The following is a 22453-nucleotide window of genomic DNA, read 5'->3' on the forward strand; positions in this document are numbered from 1 at the left end:
TAGGTAGGGTAGAGATGAAAAAGCTAAATAGATTATATATTAACATCATCAAGAAATTAGTTTTAATCATATACGGTTAGCTGATAATATGTGTTAATCTTCAATTTAAGATCTTGTTTCATTAAGATGTTGATATAAAATTGTGACAGTCACTCAATCTTGCACTCATGCACATCAAACATGACGTACGAGTTTATATATGTAAGCTTGTCAATTAATAATAATTACTCCAACATCCATATTCCATCAATCGAACAAGTATCATTTTATTCTTGAATCTTGACATTGTAGGCATTGTCACCGTTGGCCAGACCGTATAAAAAACTGGAAATTATTATTATGGTGAATTTCGTCCAAAGTTTCTTTCATGCTAATCGACAACTTTCTTTAGTAGGAATAACCATAGCAACCATTAAGTTGGGGTTGAAGAAGATCTAAAACTATCAAAAGATTGTGGTTCGCCACATTTGGATATGCCACTACTCGAGTTATATATTAATCCAGGTTCGTGTTATATATTATTCAGGTTATTTGGTCTGTAGCAGTTGTAATTCACAAACATGAATTTGAGGCACCGAATTAATAAATCAAACCACCAAGCATAAAAGGAAGTAAAACTCAAGTGAAACAAAAGAATCTTGAAATGTTGAAATAAATTGGAGTTTAACAAAAAGAATAATCTTCAAGGCTTGTATAGTCTAAAGAATTTAATTCACAAACACGAAGTGAGACACCGAATTAAAAATCTCAAACTAGAAAGAATTAAGAGGAAAACAACACTTGTGTTGAACAAAAAAAGAATCTTGAAATAAATTTTGAGTACAAATGAAAAGAATAATCTTCAGTGAATTGGAAACATGTTTGAATCGTTGAATCTTGCTTAGGTTAGTATTGTAGTTTAGAACATTCGGGTGCCATATATCCATTAAAGCGCTTGAAATATGTACAGTAGTTGTAGATCATGTAGTTATCTCTTACTCGTTTCATTTGACCTTGTTGCCTGAAACTCAACTATTGATAAGCAGGAGACGTCAGTAAGCCTCAAAAGGTGCAGAAGTCCAGTCAATTTTTACAAGCCCACCTCTTGTAGCCCAGTTATCAGCATTCCACAAACTGGAGTAGACTCGCATCCCTTGTTGGTTAGGTATGCAATCCCTTCACTTTGATGGTTTCTGAAGACTCGAATTGGTAGACTATCAATGTACCATCTGTAATACACTAACAAGTAGTTAATATATATTCAAACAACCGTTTGATGTTTGATATCATGAAGATTAAAATGGTGCTTAGTGTCGGTTTACTCACACAACTTCAGTTGGATTCCAATGAATTGTATAGTTGTGATAATTGGCGGTCGGGTAAACCACAATTTGAATTGTTGCTCTCTGTTGCCTTGACCTTGGGTGTAAATATTGGTGTGCACCGTGTAAGGTTCGCCTGTCAAGTTCCCCCAAAACTCAAAATCGATCTCACCATGTTTTGCACCCGTTGAAGATAACTGTCACAATCAAACATATGAATGCATATCATTCTCAGTGTTCATAACCTCTGAAGTATTACTAATAATATGTTGTTGCACTTGTAAATAATATGATTCATATTATTAGCTAGGGTATTGTTATCATGTTTAGAAAATATTATTTGATTAAATTTTTTTTATAATCATCCTCATTGTATCTCTATGCATAGTTGATTAATAATATATAATATCTTGTAAGGTTTTGTAATTCCCCTTGACCAATCTTTTATTAACAATGACTATAAATAATAATACAATGTTATCAGTTACAAGGCTACAATTATGGAGCTAACTGAGGAAAGTCAATCATGCAAAACTGAATAACGATTACATTTAAATACACAATACATGCCAATAATATCATTGTGATATTATCGGCTAACAGTCCCCCGCAGTTGAAGCCGAGAATGAGCGGAGGCATAAACTGGATCGAAAACATTGAAATAAGTGTTTTGGTAACCCATTTGTGAAGATATCTGTGTATTGGTAATCGGCCGGAACATGTAGAACTTTAACGGAGCCAAGGCGGACTTTTTCACGAACAAAGTGTATGTCTAGCTCGACATGTTTGGTTCGTTGATGTTGTAGCGGATTTTCGGCTAAAAAAACAGCAGAGATGTTATCACAATAAAAAATCATGGCGTGTCTAATCGGAACGTGAAGTTCGAGCAAGAGGTTACGGATCCAACTAATTTCGGTTACGGTGTTGGCGACATCTTGATATTCGGCCTCAGCACTAGATCGTGAAACTGTAGGTTGACGCTTTGAGGACCATGAAATTAAATTGTCGCCCATGTATACACAATAACAGGATGTTGACCGACGAGAGTCGGGGCACCCACCCCAATCCGCATCCGAATAGGCTGTCAGTTTTGTCGTTCGGGAGGGTGAGATAAGCAGGCCCTGAGATATTTTACCCTTGATGTACCTAAGGATTCGCTTAAGTAATTGAAAGTGCAGTTAACGAGGGGCATGCATGAATAGGCAGACTTGTTGAACTGCATACGAGATGTCTGGGCGGGTAATGGTAAGATATTGAAGTGCACCTGCCAAGCTTTTGCATAGAGGACCGTCTGAAAAGGGAGTGCCGTGATTGGCACAAAGTTTGCAACCAACCTCTACCGGGGTGCTAGCGGGCTTACAGGTAGACATATCGGCACATGATAAAATATCGGCGGCATATGATATTGAGATAAGAACAGGCCAGTCTTTTGTTTCTGCACGGCGATACCGAGAAAGTGATTCAATGTGCCTAGATCGGTCATTTTAAATTCAGCCGATAGAGAGTTGATGATGCTCCGAAGCAAAGAGGTATTGGAAACCGTGAGAATTATGTCGTCAACATATAAAAGTAGACATGCCATCTGATTTCCCTTGTGATAGATAAATAGTGAGGTATCACAAGCACTACTTTTGAAGCCACATTTGTTGATATATCCTGCAAATTGTTGATACCAGGCTCGTGGAGCCTGTTTCAAGCCATAAAGAGACTTATTAAGCTTGCACACAAAGTTAGGATGAGACAGCGAGGTGAACCCTGGTGGTTGAAACATGTAAATGTCTCTTTAATATGCCCATTTAGAAATGCATTTCTAACATCTAATTGATGAATAGGCCAGCCTTTTGATACTGCGAGACTTAGAACCGTGCGTATCATTGTGGGTTTAACCACGGGGCTGAACGTCTCGTCACAATCAACTCCAATGGTTTAAATTTTTCCATTAACGATTAGACGAGCTTTGTGTCGTTCCAATGTACCATTCGCATGAAATTTGTGCTTAAAAAGCCACATGCAACGTATTACGGGTGCCTCAGCAGGTCTTGGTACAAGGTCCACGTATTATTTGCCAATAGAGCTTCATACTCGTTTATCATGGCAGGTTTCCAGTTGGGATCGGTGAGGGCAGTGAGATGTGATTTGGGTAGAGGGGAGAGGGAGGGGGTGGTTTCAGCGTTTAGTGATATAGGAAGGCGAGGTTTGTAGATGCCTGATTGAGATCGAGTTTGCATAGGGTGAGTGGGTGCGGGTGGTGGAGGGGGTATCGGGTTTGGTTGTTGTCGGCTGGGTGAAGGTGGATCAGGTGGGCCAGGTTGGTCTTGGTTGGATAATGGGTTTGAGCTGGGTAAAGGGCTAGTAGGATGGTGTGTGAGGTATGCGACAGGTTGTTCTTGGGTGGGTAATGTGCTTGGGCCGGGTGTAGTATTGTCGATGGATGGGTTTTGTGTTGAGATAAACGTGTTGGGTGGGGTGAATATATGTGGTGATGGGTCGAGAAAAGTGTGAGAGGGCGTGGGTTGAGACGGGTTAAGGAATGGAAATTGGGTTTCGTCAAAGGTGACGTGTAACACCCCGGCTTAAGCGAAAACGCCCGAGTGTGACGTACAGATTGCTCAAACACACGTGGCACTATTAAGTGACCATAATAACATTAATTCATTAAATAGCCAAGTACACAAGTTCAATCAAGTAAACAATACGAGTTTAAATCAAAGATAAACAATAATCAAAACAAATGTCTCGTTCATTAAATAACCTAGGTATTCTAAGTGTCTTCTAGTCCTTCATCCTCTAATCACGGTACTTGTAACATATGTATAAATATAGTCAGCTATAAATATAGCTGGTGAGTTTCCACAGTTTAAATACATACATAAAAACCATACAATTCATAGACATGTGGTGAACGAGCAAGTAAGTCATTTCCAGTTGGTACAACCAACGTACTTGGATAATCGCACAAGTAAGGTCCTTTCCAATTGGTAACAACCAACGTACTCGGATAATGAGGCCCTTTTCCACTCGATACAAATGGACCGGAGTGCAAAGAGGGGCGTATGATCATACTTAATGAGGCTTCCCAATCGTGCAAGTAATACAAGTAACACACAAGTCCATATACGAATTGTAGTATTGTAATAGAAGAAATAATACTTGAATGTTTATAAGGATACATATGTTACCCCAAAACATTAAAACATTAAAAAGGGGTGGTGAAAAACTCACCTTAGTAATCGCGTGAAAAAAGAAAATAAGAATAACTCGAAGGCGTCAAAGGAAACCGAAGCGGTCAATCCGTACGAACTATAAATAAGAATAAACACGACTTTTAATGACTATTCTAACGGAACTTTAAAGTTGGTTAAATGAATAGATTTAGAAGTTAGTTATTGTTTTATTACAAACTTTACGGCTCTTTGATTATTATATTAATATTTATGTTTTAACGGCAATTTGGTTATTAGTACGATTTAAGCACTTTAATGGCGAGAAAACAAAGTTTATATGTTCGAAAAGCTTGAACTATTAATTATAAGTCATAATTATAATTATTGCGTTAACGGAACGATTTTTAGTAAATTAAAGTTTACTTTACGATTAACAAATGATTTTTAGTTACGGTTTACGAAAACGAGAAAACTTGGTTTTAAGTGTGAAATGGTGAGTTATAATTTATATTTAATTTACATAATTTTTATTTAAGTTAAAAAGGTTTTTATAAATTTATTTTGATTTTTAATTGATTAAAATAATTTATTAATTATTAATAAACTGGAAAAATGTTTAATAAAAAAAATATAAGATTGACCCGGGTTTCGAACCCGGGTCTTGGTGGTATAAGTTCTGGGTATTATCCAACTGCTCTGGTGACAATATTCGTTTATGGTATGGTTTTTAATACTTAAATATACCATTAGCTTTGAAATGGATTTTTATAATAATAATAATAACAATACAGGGTCCAACACAAAAGAAAAGAAGCGCTTGACCCGGGTTCGGGGTTTCGAACCCGGGTCTCATGTTTACAATGTTAACGATTTAACCAGTTGGACTAGGAAGCAATTCAATGAAGTTATGGAAACAGTTTACTTTAAACAGATGTTCAACTTCATCTTCTTCATCTTCAAAAACATAAACCCTAATTTATCAATTGGGATTTCTGTTCCATGTTCGTTATAATTAGATTAGGGGTTTTGTTTATTGGTGTAACGACATTAACAACAATAAATTAATTACCTTATAAGGTTTTGTTTTTACCGAAACCCAGTTGCCGGAAAAGTAATAAGAAAACTCCCAATTACAGACAAATCGGTGTATTAGAGGGGGATTGAGAGGAATGAGCGAGTTGTTTATGAGTTTAAGTGTCTATTTATACTATGTGGAGGAGCGTCTTCACATTAATTCGTTGATTTGATTATCCGGATTTTCCGGCGACCATTACGGACACGATTACGAGTTGATTAACGTGATTAACGGGTTGGTTATGATGTATTAACAAGGAGAAACATTTTCTAATATTAAATTTTGGTTTAAAAAAAAGGTTTAGGGTGGCCGGCGGCCACTCCGGCGCCCGGAGAGTCAATGGAAAAACGTGACGGGAGGGAGGGGAAGGGATAGGGTTGGGTTATTATAATATTATAATTTAAATAGAATTTACAATTTTAGCCCCTAAACTTTCAAGAACCTTTAAATGATAATATAAATATCTTCTAAGTTAAATAAAGTTTTCAAGTTTTACATTTTTAACCCTAAACTTAGTAATCGAATTAAATAGTGTTCGGTTTTGGATTATTTACGCGTTTATTCGTTCGTTAAGGCTCGGGAATTTATAAACAATTTAATAACAACGAACAACGAATAATGAACATTAAATGTCGAGAATCACTTTATTAATGATAAATAATAATGAATATACATCAAAACGACCCAACGGGTCGGGTTTACAAATACGAATATGAATCGAAAATTAACGAATGTCACATTACGTGTCGAGAAAAAATGGTTTTCCCGGTAGAGAGATCAAGACATCGGTACCCGCGGTAGTTGGTTGGGTATCCGAGAAACACACAGTTGGTGGAGCGTGGTGCAAGTTTATGTGGACGAGTGGAGGATAGATTTGGATAACACAAGCATCCGAACACACGAAGGTGGTCGTATGATGCTTGGCGAAGGTAGAGACGTGAGGTAGGGGTTTGGTTGTTATGAAGTTTGGTAGGGAGGATGTTATGGAGATAGGAGGCTGCGTGAAGGGCTTCGACCCAAAATGTGGAGGGGAGTGAAGCATGCGTGAGGAGGGCAAACATGATTTCGTTTAAGCGACGAATCATGCGTTCGGATTTTCCATTTTGTTAGGATGTATGTGGGCAAGAAAATCGAATTTGAATGCCGTGTTGGGTTGTGAAGTTTTTAAAATTAGTGTTGTCAACTTCACCCCCCATGTCACATTGAAACGATTTAATTGGTAATTGAAATTGTGTGGTAACATATTGATGAAAATGTGTAAACTTGGTAAATGTCTCGGATTTGAATTTTAGTGGGTAGACCCATGTGTATTGAGTGAAATCATCAGTTAAGACCATATAATATTTATAGCCTACATGGCTTGTAATGGGAGATGTCCACAAGTCACAATGTAATATCGCAAAAGGTAACAAAGTATGACTAGTAGAATACAAAAATGGCAAACGTTTGTGTTTAGATAGCTGACAAGACTGACAAACAAAAGGAAATTTTATTTTATTGCAAGAAATAAAATTCTTCGAGCGAAGAAACTCCATGACGAGTTGACCCGGATGACCAAGTCGGTTGTGCCAAAAAGGAGAATCTTGACCGGAAGCAACGCAAGCGATGGCGGAAGCATTAGCGGTGAGCGGGTAAAGGTCACTCGTACTGTTATGACGACTCGGGATCGTGCCATCCTTGAAATCCTTCACAGAAAATCCAAATGGGTCAAATTCAATAGAGGTCCAATTATCAATATTGAATTTACGTACAGAAATAAGATTTTTAATGAAATTTGGGTTAAAAAGGACAGATTTTAGGTGTAGGTTTTTGGATGGTGTGGTAATTTCGGAGGATCCCGAACCAAAAACTGGAAGTTTATTGCCATTACCTACAAATATTGAAGATATTGGTGAATACGATGAGAAATTCTGAAGTTTACCTAGATCGTAGGTGACATGAGAGGATGCACCCGTGTCTAGATGCTACTGATCATTACCCGATTCCATTGAGAGAGCTTCAACCGCATGGGCTAGTTGGGTGGGTTCAAGCGGATCAGCAGCTGCTACATGGGGCTGGGCTTGCTGGTTCCTGTACTGGGGTGGATGGTTGCTTGGCCTAGTAGCATTTCTTGGATACCAAGGTTGAGTCCACTGCTGAGTTGGGTGGTGGAGCCCAATATGGAATGTAAGGATATTGAGGTTGGGCTTGAGAAGGGGCCCAGTATGGTGTAAAAGGGGTCTGTTTGAAGACTGACCCATCTGACCGTCCGTTTTTGTGATTATCCCTGCGAGTAGACTCAGAATCCCGATTGGTGGTACTCGCGAGGTTTTTCCGGTGTAGGAGTAATGGCGGCGGCGACCATCGGTGTTGGGGAGAGATGCGGCGAGCTTCAGATTGGAGTCGTTCACAAGCCTCCTCCCACAGGGGAATTGTCTGATTGAGAATGGATGCCGTGGCGTCATATTCACGGGGAAGACCACGAACGAGATAGATGATTCGTTGAGTATTGTTAATCGGACAACCAACGGCGATTAATTGGTCCGCGAGTTCCCGGATCCGTTGACAATACGCCTCAAGGTCCGACATAGCGGAAAGGGTGAGGTTGGTAAGTTCATGCTGGAGTGCCGCGGCTCTAGGACCTTTGTTGTTCAAGAACAACTTCTCAACCCGCTTCATAGGCAGTGGATTGGTCTTCAAGGACTCGGTCAAGAAAAGCTTGAGAAAGAGTCCCGTAGATCCATTGCAGTACAATGGCACCTATTTTCTTCCATGATGCGTAGAGGTGGCAATCTTGACCCAAACCATTTCAAATGGGTCATTTTAGGTTGTTTTAAAAATCATATAGGTTGGTTTGGGTCATAGATTTTAATAAGATGGGTCAAAATGAGTCACTTGAAATTCCACCTCCTTATTTTTGGGTCAAAATAGGTCGACAAATTTAAAGAAATGAGTCGATGTGGGTTAGTGTCTTAAGAAAAAGTGGCAAGCTCAGGTTGAAACGGGTTTTGGATTGGAACGAGTTCGGTTTAGGTTTCGAACCAACATGAGTTTTCGCACTGAACGGGTTGGGTTTCGGTTTCCTTTGTTTCTTTTTGGTCAGTTTCGGAGCACTGGACGGGTTGGGTATCGGTTTCTTTTGTTTGTTTTTGGTCGGTTTCGGCCTTTTGTTTTGTTGTAGTCGGTTTTTACAGATTCATTTCTGTTCGGTTTCAGTTTTTTAGTTTCGTTTTTGATTGATTTTTTCAGTTTCGATCAATTCGGTTTAGTTTTGGTTTATGTTCCGTTTTCGTTGACTTTCGGTTTCAGTTTAGTTCTCGGGTGGGGTTTTTATTTTTTTTTTTAAGAACGAGGGCAAAGACGGAAACATTTTAGCTTTTTTACATTTTACTTTTTTGATTTATATTTTGACTTATGATTTTTTTATTAATTTTTTTGAATTTTTTTTGGAGAGGTTTTAAACAATAAAAACTCCTCCAAAATAAATTCAAAAAAATCATAAGTCAAAATATAAATCAAAAACGAAAAATGTAAAAAAGCTAAAACGTTTTCGCATTTGCCCTCGTTCTAAAAAAAAAAAAAAAACCAAACTCGACCCGAAACCCGCTTTGACCCGTTCCGACCCAAACCTTTTGACCCTAACCCGTTACGACCCGAACCAAAACAACCCTTTTTTTAGTTGACCCATTCCGACCCTAACCCGTTCCGACCCATTTCGACCCAACCCAACCCATTTGCCACCCCTAAATTGATGCGTAGTCGGCGTCGGTGTTTGCCGGGGCTGCCGTTCCGTCGATGTGACTAACCACATCGTAGCGGATAGCATGGAGTTTTAACAGTTTTACCCAAGAGGGGTAAGTGAGTTTAACGCCGTCAAGTTCACGCACTTTGTGTTGTATATTGGTTACGGTGTAAACTGGATGTAACGGTTGTGGTTTGGGATCTGCTTTGTCGGCCATGGTGAGTGAGGGCTGCCGGAAAGAAAAAAAACGTTAAGGAAAAAAAATGGGTGGCGGCGTGATCGAGATCAGGCCAAAGAGGGTGATACCATGTAAGGTTTTGTAATTCCCCTTGACCATTCTCTTATTAACAATGACTATAAATAATACAATGTTATCAGTTACAAGGCTACAATTATGGAGCTAACTGAGGAAAGTCAATCATGCAAAACTGAATAACGATTACATTTAAATACACAATACATGCCAATAATATCAGATTAGCATTTAAATACACGATACATGCCAATAATATCAGATTATCGGCTAACATATCTTACCAGATTTTCGTTAGTCTATTCTACACTTACATAATAAGCTGTCACAGTTCCAGCCGAGTTCCCTGGAACCAACTTGATTAGCATTTCGATGCTTCCAAATAAGAAGGCCCTCTTGGATTAGATGCCAGACCCTGCGATTAAGTTTAAAGTTCCATTCATTATCATACAGCATAGGAGCAAAACATATACTCGATCTATAGCGAAAATATAAATCTTCATTCCGGAAGTTTGGTCCAAAACAAGGCGGAGGTCGTCACCATTGCCAAGAATGGAAGAATGGTGAGCACCCCGATTGAAATACATGCTTTTGGGGAAGTTCGCAATAAACATGGAGTGTTGGAATGCTATTACGAACACAAAAACCGCCATGAAGGAAACTCGTGGACCCACCATTTTCAAAACTATGATCAATGGTTCTCTTGGTTGAGTTGTTTGGTGTGTAGTTATGGTTCTTGTTTGCCATATTTATAGCCTGTGTCCAGCAATATTATTGTAGCTAGCTGACCATAAAGTTGTGACCCATTATTCTTTTGACTTTGTTTCGTGTAACACGTATTGACTCTCTTGTTTATAATATTTAATAACTGTGAATGCACCCAAATACACCGGTTGTAGTTGCAAGCTGTAATAGAAGTGAGTGGTGGGGGTGCAGGATGGCTATGGTTCACCTCTTGTTTCTAAGACGTACAACCCACGGAAAATAATTGCGTCAAGAAGCTAATATGATATTTAAGTCCTACTTAAATGTCTAATACTGTGTGTGTTTCTAACTGTAACATGCTGCTGTTAATAAAAAAATAGATAAAATATATATTAATAATATTTGTCGAATTATGAAACGGATCACCAAGAGCGGGTCTAACCAAAAAAAATAAAAAATAACAAGTTTACTTTTACAGTATCCGTTAGTAATCTCTCAGCAATTAAGGATGGTTTAGCGAGGTATGGTGTTAGTGTCGATCAATGCTTTTGGTGACATACTTGTCAATTCTCATCAAAAAAACGTGAAGGAAATATTCTAAATGAGATTTCGTTCCGTGCTTTTAAGCCCTCATAGGTAAAATGATATTCGCAACGAGTATTCCCCTAGTAATCTACTAGATAAATTAACATAAAAATAGTCTCCACCGTGTTCAAATTTGAAGAGGTAGGTCCCAGTAGAGCCCAGTTGGAACCGCAAGACTCACCTTCAACAGGGACGTCTGCGCGGTTGGACCCGCAAGACTCACCTTAAACAGGGACGTCTGCGCAGTTGGACCCGCAAGACTCCTCGAAAAGAGACGTCTGCGCAGTTGAACTCGCAAGACTCAACCTTAAAGAGGGACGTCTGCGCAAAGACCAACTGGATCCGCAGGACCAACCATGCTCAGAGACGCGACGTCCTTACGCCCAGTACGCAAGCTGTTCCCGCAGGAAAAGCCTCCCAATGGTGACGTACTCCGCCTGTTCCCGCAGCTACGGATACTAGCCATCAGGGAAGGCTACCCGCACAGCAAGGCTACACGCACAAGGCACTAACTCTCAAATAATTCAGTAATGTCACCTGAAGAGAGAATGAGCAAGCCGGGAATACTCCCGCCCAAAGCCGGGAAAACTCCCGCCCAAATGAGCCGGTCCGTACGCTACTGGAGGATCTTTTGTACTATACCTGCCAAGGTATGGACAAAAGATCTGACCAAAGCTGCGACAGCTCACTGACAACAGTACGACGAGCAGCACGCTCTAGTACTTAATGTCACTATCAGCCGCTGCCTACTCACCAACCCTTGTCGTGGCACGTGCATAGCCTGCAGTTGGTGGAAAAGGAATAGTACACAGCTGGCCATGTCACTATCAGCCGCTGCCTACCCACCAACCACCAGCACGGCACGTGCGTAGCCCACAGTTGGTAGAAAAGGAATATAATACAGCCGGCTGTACCTTCCTGGACACCTACCTTCGGCTATAAATACTCCAACACCTTGGAACGGTATCATCATCTTCTTTCTAGCTATTTCTCTTAATATACACTTATATTCAAGAGCAATCTAGTCTGATTCTCACGCCGGAGGGTGGTCACAAGGAGGTACCCCCCCCCCCTTCTCAGTGACGAGCTCACGGTGTCTGTTTTGCAGGTCATCAGAAGAATAACCATCTTGCCGGACCTAACCCTCGTGGGAAACATCTATTTAACCCCCAGATTATCCGTAATCTGCCCGGGGTCGATTAGTGTTTCTTCATTGGCGCCATCCGTGCATAAAAGCTAGAACTTATTCTTTTTCAGTTTTTTCAAAACTTCTGGAAAGATGGTTAACGTTACTCTGGTCCCGAGGCCAGCGAGTGACCAACAAACCCCGGTAATCACAACCCCAGCTACTGGGAGGAACACCGGCGAGTACACAAATTTTATGAACACTACCCCGGTTACTCAAGCCGGGGCAAGTGCAGTAAATTTTACGAACACTACCCCGGTTACCCAAGCCGGGGCAAGTGCAGTAAACAATCATCCCCTGGGATTCATTGATACCCAGGTGGAAAGACAACAGACGAGGCTCCCCCGCCAAACACTTGAACAAGTTAAAGCGTGGGCGGAAGCACGTCAGAAGGAATTCCAAGCTGAGTTGGGCGAACGCTTACGTTCCATCCAACAGACTGATGAATTTGGAAGCACTCGACAACAGCTCAACATGAGCAGTGAGTGCGAGTACTCGGACGATGATCGGGAGGAATCCGACACCGACGCAAACCCTCGCCATAGGGCGAAAGGGAAGCGTAAGGAAACGGACTTCCAACTGAGGAATTTCGAAGAAACCTTCAAACCAAGGAACACGGGGGGAAACTCACGCACCTCGTGGCGTAATGAACGCTGAGCAGGCTAATGCGTGTAGAACCCCAGTTGGGGAAAACACGAATGAAACTGCAGCTTCAATGTTGGAGACTACATACTGCGTAAACAACAAGATTCCGAACCAGGTGAATATCGGCTCGAAAGGCTCGATGACACCTCCATCCCAAGAACATGGGATTTCAATTACACAGGTTGCATGTAGATCAATTCCAAACTTGTAAAGAAAAGGCCCAGAGCCACTTCTAATAGAAATGATTCTCCTTACCACATTGACGCTGATGGTCTTACATTTATACTTATGAACTTTCCAGACTGATATGCCGGTATTCACCGCATAAATAAGTGGGGAAGTCGTTGCGTGTGGACGGCGGCAAAACCCGCATAAACACAAAAAACGGCAAAAGTTTCTAAGGAAAAGATGAGGAAAACCTTCACGCAGGTCAGTTATAGGTAAAGTTTGGTCATCCCACTAAATGAAAATGACGGTCCTACCCGCACAATCATGATAGAGGAAACTGAACACTAACCTATTGACAACCGCGCGTCGAACGGTTAACTTATTCAAAACACTGATATGCCGGTATTCACCGCATAAATAAGTTGAGACGTCGTTGCGTGTGGACGGCGGCAAAACCCGCATAAACACAAAAAACGGCAAACCTTCACGCAGGTCAGTTATAGGTGAAGACTGGTCATCCCACTAAATGAAAGTGACGGTCCTACCCGCACAATCATGATAGAGGAAACTGAACACTAACATATTGACAACCGCGCGTCGAACGGTTAACTTACTCAAAACACTTGGAAAATTGCTAAGTTAAACTAAAATATGCATGAGCAAGTCATATAACGTTTACAACGCAAGTCAAAAAGATTCAAAAGTAAGCGGGAATACACCCCCTTACCTTGGCAACCAAGTAACTATAAGACAGGTGCGGGTACAGTGTCAAGGCAAAACCCTTCACATACTTAGCACCTGCAGGGAATTGAAGCCAAGAATACCTTGGCAACCAAGTAACTATAAGACAGGTGCGGGTACAGTGTCAAGGCAAAACCCTTCACATACTTAGCACCTGCAGGGAATTGAAGCCAACAATACCTTGGAAGTAAAGTAACTATAAGACGAGTGCGGGTACAGTGTCAAGGCAAAACCCTTCACATACTTAGCACTCGCAGAGAATTGAAACCAAGAAGGATCTTCTGGGCCATGCTTGCGGAAACGGAAATAACATCCCCGCATTGCGGGAACGTTGAGAACTAGATTGTTTGAAGCTCCAAGATGGAATTGGTTGTTTAACATAATTGATCACTATGTTTAAAACTACCAAAACCTCATGGAGAATCTACACAAGTGGAACTCAACGCTCCTGACTTGCGAGGAGGTTACAGACCTACCCGCATCATACCCAAAGATCAAGCAGAAAAGTCGGGAATTTCTGCACGTGACATTAGGACTTCCGCGGGAAGAATCCCCATGGAAAACCTTAAAACTAAACCCTTTTCAAAACCCCTTGCTTAAGTCCAAAAGTTCACCTCACTTATTAACAATTCATGAGAAGAACATTGGACTCGGGGGACTTGAAGAGGTAGGTCCCAGCAGAGCCCAGTTGGACCCGCAAGACTCACCTTCAACAGGGACGTCTGCGCGGTTGGACCCGCAAGACTCACCTTAAACAGGGACGTCTGCGCGGTTGGACCCGCAAGACTCACCTTAAACAGGGACGTCTGCGCAGTTGGACCCACAAGACTCCTCGAAGAGAGACGTCTGCGCAGTTGAACTCGCAAGACTCAACCTTAAAGAGGGACGTTTGCGTAAAGACCAACTGGATCCGCAGGACCAACCATGCTCAGAGACGCGACGTCCTTACACGCAGTACGCAAGCTGTTCCCGCAGGAAAAGCCTCCCAATGGTAACGTACTCCGCCTGTTCCCGCAGCTACGAATACTAGCCATCAGGGAAGGCTACCCGCACAGCAATGATACACGCACAAGGCACTAACTCTCAAATAATTCAGTAATGTCACCTGAAGAGGGAATGAGCAAGCCGGGAATACTCCCGCCCAAAGCCGGGAAAACTCCCGCCCAAATGAGCCAGTCCGTACGCTACTGGAGGATCTTTTGTACTATACCTGCCAAGGTATGGACAAAAGATCTGACCAAAGCTGCGACAGCTCACTGACAACAGTACGACGAGCAGCACGCTCTAGTACTTAATGTCACTATCAGCCATTGCCTACTCACCAACCCTTGTCGTGGCACGTGCATAGCCTGCAGTTGGTGGAAAAGGAATAGTACACAGCCGGCCATGTCACTATCAGCCGCTGCCTACCCACCAACCACCAGCACGGCACGTGCGTAGCCCACAGTTGGTAGAAAAGGAATATAATACAGCCGGCTGTACCTTCTTGGACACCTACCTTCGGCTATAAATACTCCAACACCTTGGAACGGTATCAAGAGCAATCTAGTCTGATTCTCACGCTATTTCTCTTAATATACACTTATATTCAAGAGCAATCTAGTCTGATTCTCACGCCGGAGGGTGGTCACAAGGAGGTACCCCCCCTTCTCAGTGACGAGCTCACGGTGTCTGTTTCGCAGGTCACCAGAAGAATAACCATCTTGCCAGACCTAACCCTCGTGGGAAACATCTATTTAACCCCCAGATTATCCGTAATATGTGGAAACTCGCCATCGATTACACTCATTGGTAATTCAATTTGTAGGATTTCTTACCTTTTAGAAAATAATTTCACTTCATATTTTCATATTTTTTGTTCTTATCAAATTATATTATCAACAACTAATATATTACAGTTAGAAACACACCCAAATTAATTAACTTCTTCACAGACACACACACACACACACACACACATATATATATATATATATAGGATTAGTATCATTCGAGAACTCTTAAATTATTTAAGAACTTGAAGGAACTCTTAATAACTAACGTTTTTTATAAAAAATTTTGTATGTTAATGTTATTTAAGTGTAGTTTTATCACTTTTGACATCTATATTTACGATTATAATTATGAAAATTAGTTTTTTTATGCATATCTATGTTTTTTTATACATACGTAAATTTTTATCTCATAAATTTTACTCATGTGTAACTTGTGATTTATATATATAATCAAATTTTTTTTTATAAATATAATAAAGCAAGTCTCAAATAATGTTAATATGTAAAAAAAGTTAAAAAAATATTTGGTTTTTAAGAGTTCCTAAAAGTTCTTAACTTTTTTTGAGTTCTCAAATGAAACTAACCCTATATATATATATATATATATATATATATATAATTTAAGAGTTCTTCATATGTATATATGTATGTATGTATAGGATGAGTATAACTCTTAAATTATTTAAGAACTTGAAGGAACTCTTAATAGCTAACGTTTCTTTTATAAAAAAATTTGTATACTTATGTTATTTAAGTGTTATCAGCTTTATATTGATATTTACGATTACAATAATGAAAATTAGTTTTTACATATATCTAAATTTGTTTTTACATATATGTACATTTGTTGTTACATAAATTTTACATATATGTACACTTGTGATTTATTTATGTAATAAAAAATTTATATATGCAATATGGTAAAAATTAGTCTCTAACAATGTTAATATATGGAAAAAAACTAAAAAACTGTTTGGTTGTTATAAGTTTCTAGAAGTTCAAACTTTTTTAAAGTTTTGAAATTATATATATATATATATATATATATATATATATATGATCAGGATCATATGAGAACTTTTTGGGAATTGAGAACTATGAGAACCATTTTGGACCACATAAAAAACCCAAAAATATAAAAAAATCATAAAACAAAAAAAACACAAAAATAAAAAAGTAAAAAAACCAAATTTCTTACTTATCTTCCCGGTTTAAAAAAAATTATCGGTTTAGCTAAATTATACATATGTGTATAATATGTATATATATGTACACACATGTTTTTTTCCTATACACATATGTATAATTTAAGGTAAATGATAATGCACATATGTGTACATTACGTAACTAAAGATTAAATGAAAGTATACATATGTGTATAGCTATAATACGAATTAAAAAGAAAAAAATCGGTTTTTTTATTATACATATATGTATAATATGTACACACATGTTTTTTCCTATACACATGTGTATAATTTAAGGTAAATGATAATGTATATATGTTTATATTATGTAACTAGAGATTAAATGAAAGTATACATATGTGTATAGGTATAATACGAATTAAAAAGAACAAAAAAATTGTTTTTTTTATGAAACCGGAATGAAATATAAGAATTTTGGTTTTTTTACTTTTTTAAAATTTTCATTTTTTTTTTTGTTTTATAATTTTTTAAATATTTTTTTAGAGGTTTTTTAAGTGGTCCAAAATGGTTCTCAAAGTTCTCAATTTGCCAATGATTCTCTTATGATCCTTACCCTATGTATCTATAATTTCATAAAATATATATTAATACAAAAAGCCAATAATAATACGTTTATTGATGTAATTATTTTCCATGGGGTGCACCTCCACTACTAAATTCTATTCCAGCTTTACAGCATATATGTTGTCAAAATCCAGGAGTCAATATGTGTTATTAAACAAAGTCAAAAGAATAATGGGTAACAACATCATGGTCAGCCACAATATTATTGCTGGACACAAGCTATAAATATGACAAACAAGAACCACAACTAAGCACCAAACAACTCAACCAAGAGAACCATTGAACATAGTTTTGAAAATGGCGTGTTCTCGAGTTTCCTTCATGGCGGTTTTTGTGTTTGCAATAGCATTCCAATACTCCATGGTTAATGCAAACTTCCCAAAAAGCATGTATTTCAACTGGGGTGCTTACCATTCTTCCATTCTTGGCAATGGTGACGACCTCCGCCTTGTTTTGGACCAAACTTCCGGTATAAAGATTTAATATTTTCGCTATAGATCGAATGTACGTTTCGCTCCTATGTTGTATAATAATAAATGGAACTTCAAACTTAATCGCAGGGTCTGGTATCCAATCCAAGAGGGCGTTCTTATTTGGAAGCATCGAAATGCTAATCAAGTTGGTTCCAGGGAACTCGGCTGGAACTGTGACAACATATTATGTAAGTGTAGGATAGAATAATGAAAAGCACATAAGATATTATATATTATTAATCAACTATACGTAGAAATACAATACAAAATAAATTTAATCAACTAATATTTTCTAAACAATGAATATTATATACTATTAATCAACTGTATATCAAGATACAATGAAGATGATTATAAATGAAATTTAATCAAATAATATCTTCTAGCAATGATAATAATATATAATAAACTCCAATGATATATGCTCTATAATAGTAAGTGCAACAACATATTTTTAGTAATACTTCATAGATTATGAACAATATGAACTATATATTCATATGCTGGATTGTGGCAGTTATCTTCAACGGGTGCAAAACACGATGAGATCGACTTTGAGTTCTTGGGGAACTCGACAGGAGAGCCTTACACAGTGCACACAAATATATACACCCAAGGCCAAGGCAACAGAGAGCAACAGTTCAAATTATGGTTTGATCCGACCGCCAATTATCACAACTATACAATTCATTGGAATCCAACTGAAGTTGTGTGAGTAAACCGAGACTAAGCACCATTTTAATCTTCATGATATCAAACATCAAACAGTTGTTTGAATATATATTAACTACTTGTTAATGCATTACAGATGGTATGTTGATAGTCTACCAATCCGAGTCTTCAGAAACTATCAAAGTGAAGGGATTGCATACCCAAACCAACAAGGGATGCGAGTCTACTCCAGTTTGTGGAATGCTGATAACTGGGCTACAAGAGGCGGGCTAGTTAAAATCGACTGGACCTCTGCACCTTTTGAGGCTTACTACCGTAGGTTCAGGGCTAGAGCATGTAAGTGGAACGGACCTGTTAGCATTAGCCAATGTGCCATTCCCTCTCGGGCAAACTGGTGGACATCTCCTGTTTACCAACAATTGAGCTTTAGGCAACAAGGACAATTAAAATGGGTACGCGATAACTACATGATCTACAACTACTGTACGGATTTCAAGCGCTTTAATGGACAAATACCACCCGAATGCTCTAAACCACAATATTAAACTGAGCAAGATTCAAATATTAAGCATGTTTCCAATTCATTGAAGATTATCCTTTCATTGTACTCCAATTTATTTCAAGATTCTTTACTGTTATCCTTTTAATTCTTTTTGGTTTGGATTTCAATCTGGTGTCTCAATTCGTGTTTGTGAATTACATCTATTGGTCTTTAGACCTAAACCAGAATAATAATATAACTTGAACAGTTGAACTTAAATTAGCTGTAATTATAAATGATTGGTAGGGCGCTGGTAATTAAAATTAACTACTCGTGCATAATCAACGAAAAACTTTTTTGGTAATTTGTTTTTTATTTTAGAATCTTGGCTTATAAATCATGCCACTTGCTCTGATCATATGTGGATTTGAAGTTTCATTCGTCACCCATGCAGTAGTTAAGACATTTGCAAATCATGTCCATGCTACTTTAGTGCCACTTTTGTTTGTCCTGTTAGTCGCATGTTGGCATATAACGTTACAACGTCACATATCAGCATATAATGTTTCTCCTCAAGGTCTCTCTTTGTTTATGTGCTCCAGAGAATTTGGACAATGTGAGATATGTTATATCTCACATATTGCTGTATATGTTATGATTATGTTATATCTCAAGAACATTGATATAACTCACCAAAACAAAAACAAAGAATCTTGATTGAATAGCTCACAATCTTATAACCATATGATTAGGTTATATAGGCCATGACCCGGTACAATTAGAGATGGACAAATAAAACCCACATGTTTATCTAGCAATATAATTAGCTATCATAAATTGAATACAACCCATTTAGTTTATCCCAAATTGAATTAAATTAATTAATCCAATTTCCATGACTCTGGAAATTGCGTCCAACAATAATATCAACGAGGGTGGGGACGTTGTATATTTAATATTTATTCATGAATTTACGTATGTATAAAAAAAACATAGATATGCATAAAAAACTAATTTTCATAATTATAATCGTAAATATAGATGTCAAAAGTGATAAAACTACACTTAAATAACATTAACATACAAAATTTTTTATAAAAAACGTTAGTTATTAAGAGTTCCTTCAAGTTCTTAAATAATTTAAGAGTTCTCGAATGATACTAATCCTATATATATATATATATGTGTGTGTGTGTCTGTGAAGAAGTTAATTAATTTGGGTGTGTTTCTAACTGTAATATATTAGTTGTTGATAATATAATTTGATAAGAACAAAAAATATGAAAATATGAAGTGAAATTATTTTCTAAAAGGTAAGAAATCCTACAAATTGAATTACCAATGAGTGTAATCGATGGCGAGTTTCCACATATTACCGCCGTCCGCCTATAGCTTTATAAGTTTTGAATGAGAACAAAATAATGGAATGGTGAATGACTTCATTATTCCTCAATGACTAGATGAGGTATAAATATAAACAAATACATATGAACAATAGGAAATATATTAAAAGACATTACACACTTGCTATAAATAAAAGATATATACAATCATATTAACTTAGAGAAGATTGTGATAAGTGGATGATATTCAAATTTGAATTATAATTGTTACCCTTAATATGGCCTTTCAAGATAGACGGTCGTAATACAAGTCCAATCTTAGATGTGAGTTGTCAGAAACGTGGACACAGTAATGGGTTTGTTAGGGCGTCGGCTAGTTGATCATCCCCATTAACGTGTGTAACCCTTAAGCATTTTTCATGAACCTTTTCACGAACGAAATGAAAATCGAGTGCCAAGTGCTTTATGCGTGAGTGAAAAATAGGATTGACTGAGTATTGAGTAGCACCTAAATTGTCACAAAAGATAGTTGGGATACTAACCGACTTGAACCCTAGTTCTTGAAGTAAAGACTTTATCCATATAACCTCGGCTGTAGTGGAAGCTATAGCACGAAATTCTGCTTCAGTGAAAGACCAGGTGATGTTATGAAAAAAGAAATAAATAATATATATTATTTTATACATAGAATTATAATTGAAAGAAAGATATATAAAAATAATGATGAAGTGAACAGAGTATTGCCAGATTAGTAAGAGATTGAACCAGTCAATTAGGGTTTTGAGAATTGGGTTTTTGTGGGAGAAGGTGGTTGTTGGTTGGATATAAGTGCGCCTTGACGCATTAAGGCGTTTGTGGCGCCCCAGATTAAGCCCACGGTTATCATCTTCTCCACGTCTCCGATTACCATTTGGCCGAGTAAGGGTTTGGTGAGACCGATGAGAGATCCAATTATTTTGTTTACGAGTAAGAAAAGCGAAGAAAATATTTTGTTTGACCGGTTAATATCGATAAAATGTGAATTTGACAAATTAATTATTAGACAGAGCGTAGTGGAGTATTGTGAGGGCGTTTTGGCCTAAAATGTCAGGGAACATGGCCCTTCTAGTGTTATCTAGCATTTTCGGGCATCAAATGTCACCTAAAATTGTGGAGAAAACGCTGAAAGTGCAAGGAGGTAGGGCCATCACATTTTTCCGGCCAATGAAAAAGATGATGGTGGGCTTTTCCCTCACCACTACGGATGGTCTTATAATGTTAACCCAAAGCTTGTGGACTCGATCATTATTTGATAAGATTTTTATACAAGTATGTTCCATATGTCCAAAAAATCTTGTTGGAAGCTAGAAAAATCTCATCGGAAGCCATAAGAATCTCGTCGGACGTAAAAAATAAATCTCGTCGAACGCCAAATATGAATCTCGTCGAACGCCAAAATAAATCTCGTCATAGACCTAAATAATCTGGTCAGCTCAAGACATTTTTTTGAAAAAACTAGCGGCCCGCCGGTTTACGACGTGTAGCGGAATTTGATTGGTTAAGAATCTCGTTAGGTTGTCAAGCTTTAGGGTTGACCTTATAGGAATTGTTAGATCAACTGAAAATTTTGTAAACCTTGATCGGGCATATGGACATTATAGTCATTTTCCTTTACAAATAGGGTCCCTAGGGTATTAAATATTAATCAATTAAGAAAGGAGTTTAGTTTTAATATTGTAAAGACACGTAATTAGAAACCCAAAGTATGTTATTGCTGAAAGGTCTTTTTCAAATTCAATATTGTTTCTTTCGTCATGACAGAACGTATGATTCACGAAATAATATTTATGTTGGAATATATTGGAGTATACGTTTTACTTGAAAAAATTAATAAAAAGAACTTGTATCATATAGCGAGCTCCCAATCCCTAGTCATATCAACTTGTGGGATCAATTAAACATTTTCATGTTTGTGGAATCATTTTTGCCTAAACGAGTTTAAATATAACAATTTTGGATGTTAAAAATTTATTAGAAGATGATATAATACTATATTGTGTGCGTTAATACAGTATATATATAACTACAAAAAATATATTTTAACAACATTTTTAGCATGGCTTATAAGACTTTCGTCAATGCGAGGATGTGAGACTGTCTAGGAGAGTGCCCGCGTGATACATCGAAGAGAGGGCGTTGTTGGGAGGAGAGAGGAAAGTAACAATCGCGTGAAGTTTTTTTTTTTTGTCTTTTTTTTTGAGGGGTTCGAAACTATAACACCTTTATTTATGGTTAGTGGGGAGGGTTCAAATGAGAACCACCTCTTAAGTTAAAAACTATAAAAACTGCTGTGGACCAATCATAAAATTTCTTTTATTTTTTTTAATTTTATTCTAAAAGGGTGTTTTAGTAAT

At 38.0% G+C, this 22453-nt stretch overlaps 1 protein-coding gene and 1 pseudogene across 1 annotated transcript; one reads left to right on the plus strand and one right to left on the minus strand.

Annotated features, from left to right (window-relative positions):
• Positions 1–885: 885 nt before the first annotated feature.
• LOC143548920 (putative xyloglucan endotransglucosylase/hydrolase protein 26) lies at positions 886–10528 on the minus strand (annotated as a pseudogene).
• A 6644-nt stretch (positions 10529–17172) lies between these two features.
• Positions 17173–18781, plus strand: LOC143548921 (putative xyloglucan endotransglucosylase/hydrolase protein 26). The gene is made up of 4 exons (XM_077039959.1): positions 17173–17560; positions 17652–17752; positions 18082–18275; positions 18373–18781. The coding sequence occupies exons 1-4, from the start codon at positions 17389–17391 to the stop codon at positions 18779–18781; spliced, it is 876 nt and encodes a 291-aa protein (XP_076896074.1). The 5' UTR covers positions 17173–17388.
• The last annotated feature ends 3672 nt before the right edge of the window (positions 18782–22453 follow it).

Source organism: Bidens hawaiensis, unplaced genomic scaffold, assembly GCF_021521415.1.
Source record: "Bidens hawaiensis isolate Kalapana, Puna unplaced genomic scaffold, B.hawaiensis_p1.1 tig00015320_1, whole genome shotgun sequence".
In the NCBI taxonomy this organism is placed as follows: Eukaryota; Viridiplantae; Streptophyta; class Magnoliopsida; order Asterales; family Asteraceae; genus Bidens; species Bidens hawaiensis.

What these genes read in the sequence shown, in the direction of transcription:
- LOC143548921 (XM_077039959.1), top strand. Translation starts at nt 17,389, where the DNA reads ATGGCGTGTTCTCGAGTTTCCTTCATGGCGGTTTTTGTGTTTGCAATA. An exon ending in TGTTTTGGACCAAACTTCCG is followed by an intron (nt 17,561 to 17,651) that starts GTATAAAGATTT and finishes ACTTAATCGCAG; the next exon opens with GGTCTGGTATCCAATCCAAG. An exon ending in GAACTGTGACAACATATTAT is followed by an intron (nt 17,753 to 18,081) that starts GTAAGTGTAGGA and finishes GGATTGTGGCAG; the next exon opens with TTATCTTCAACGGGTGCAAA.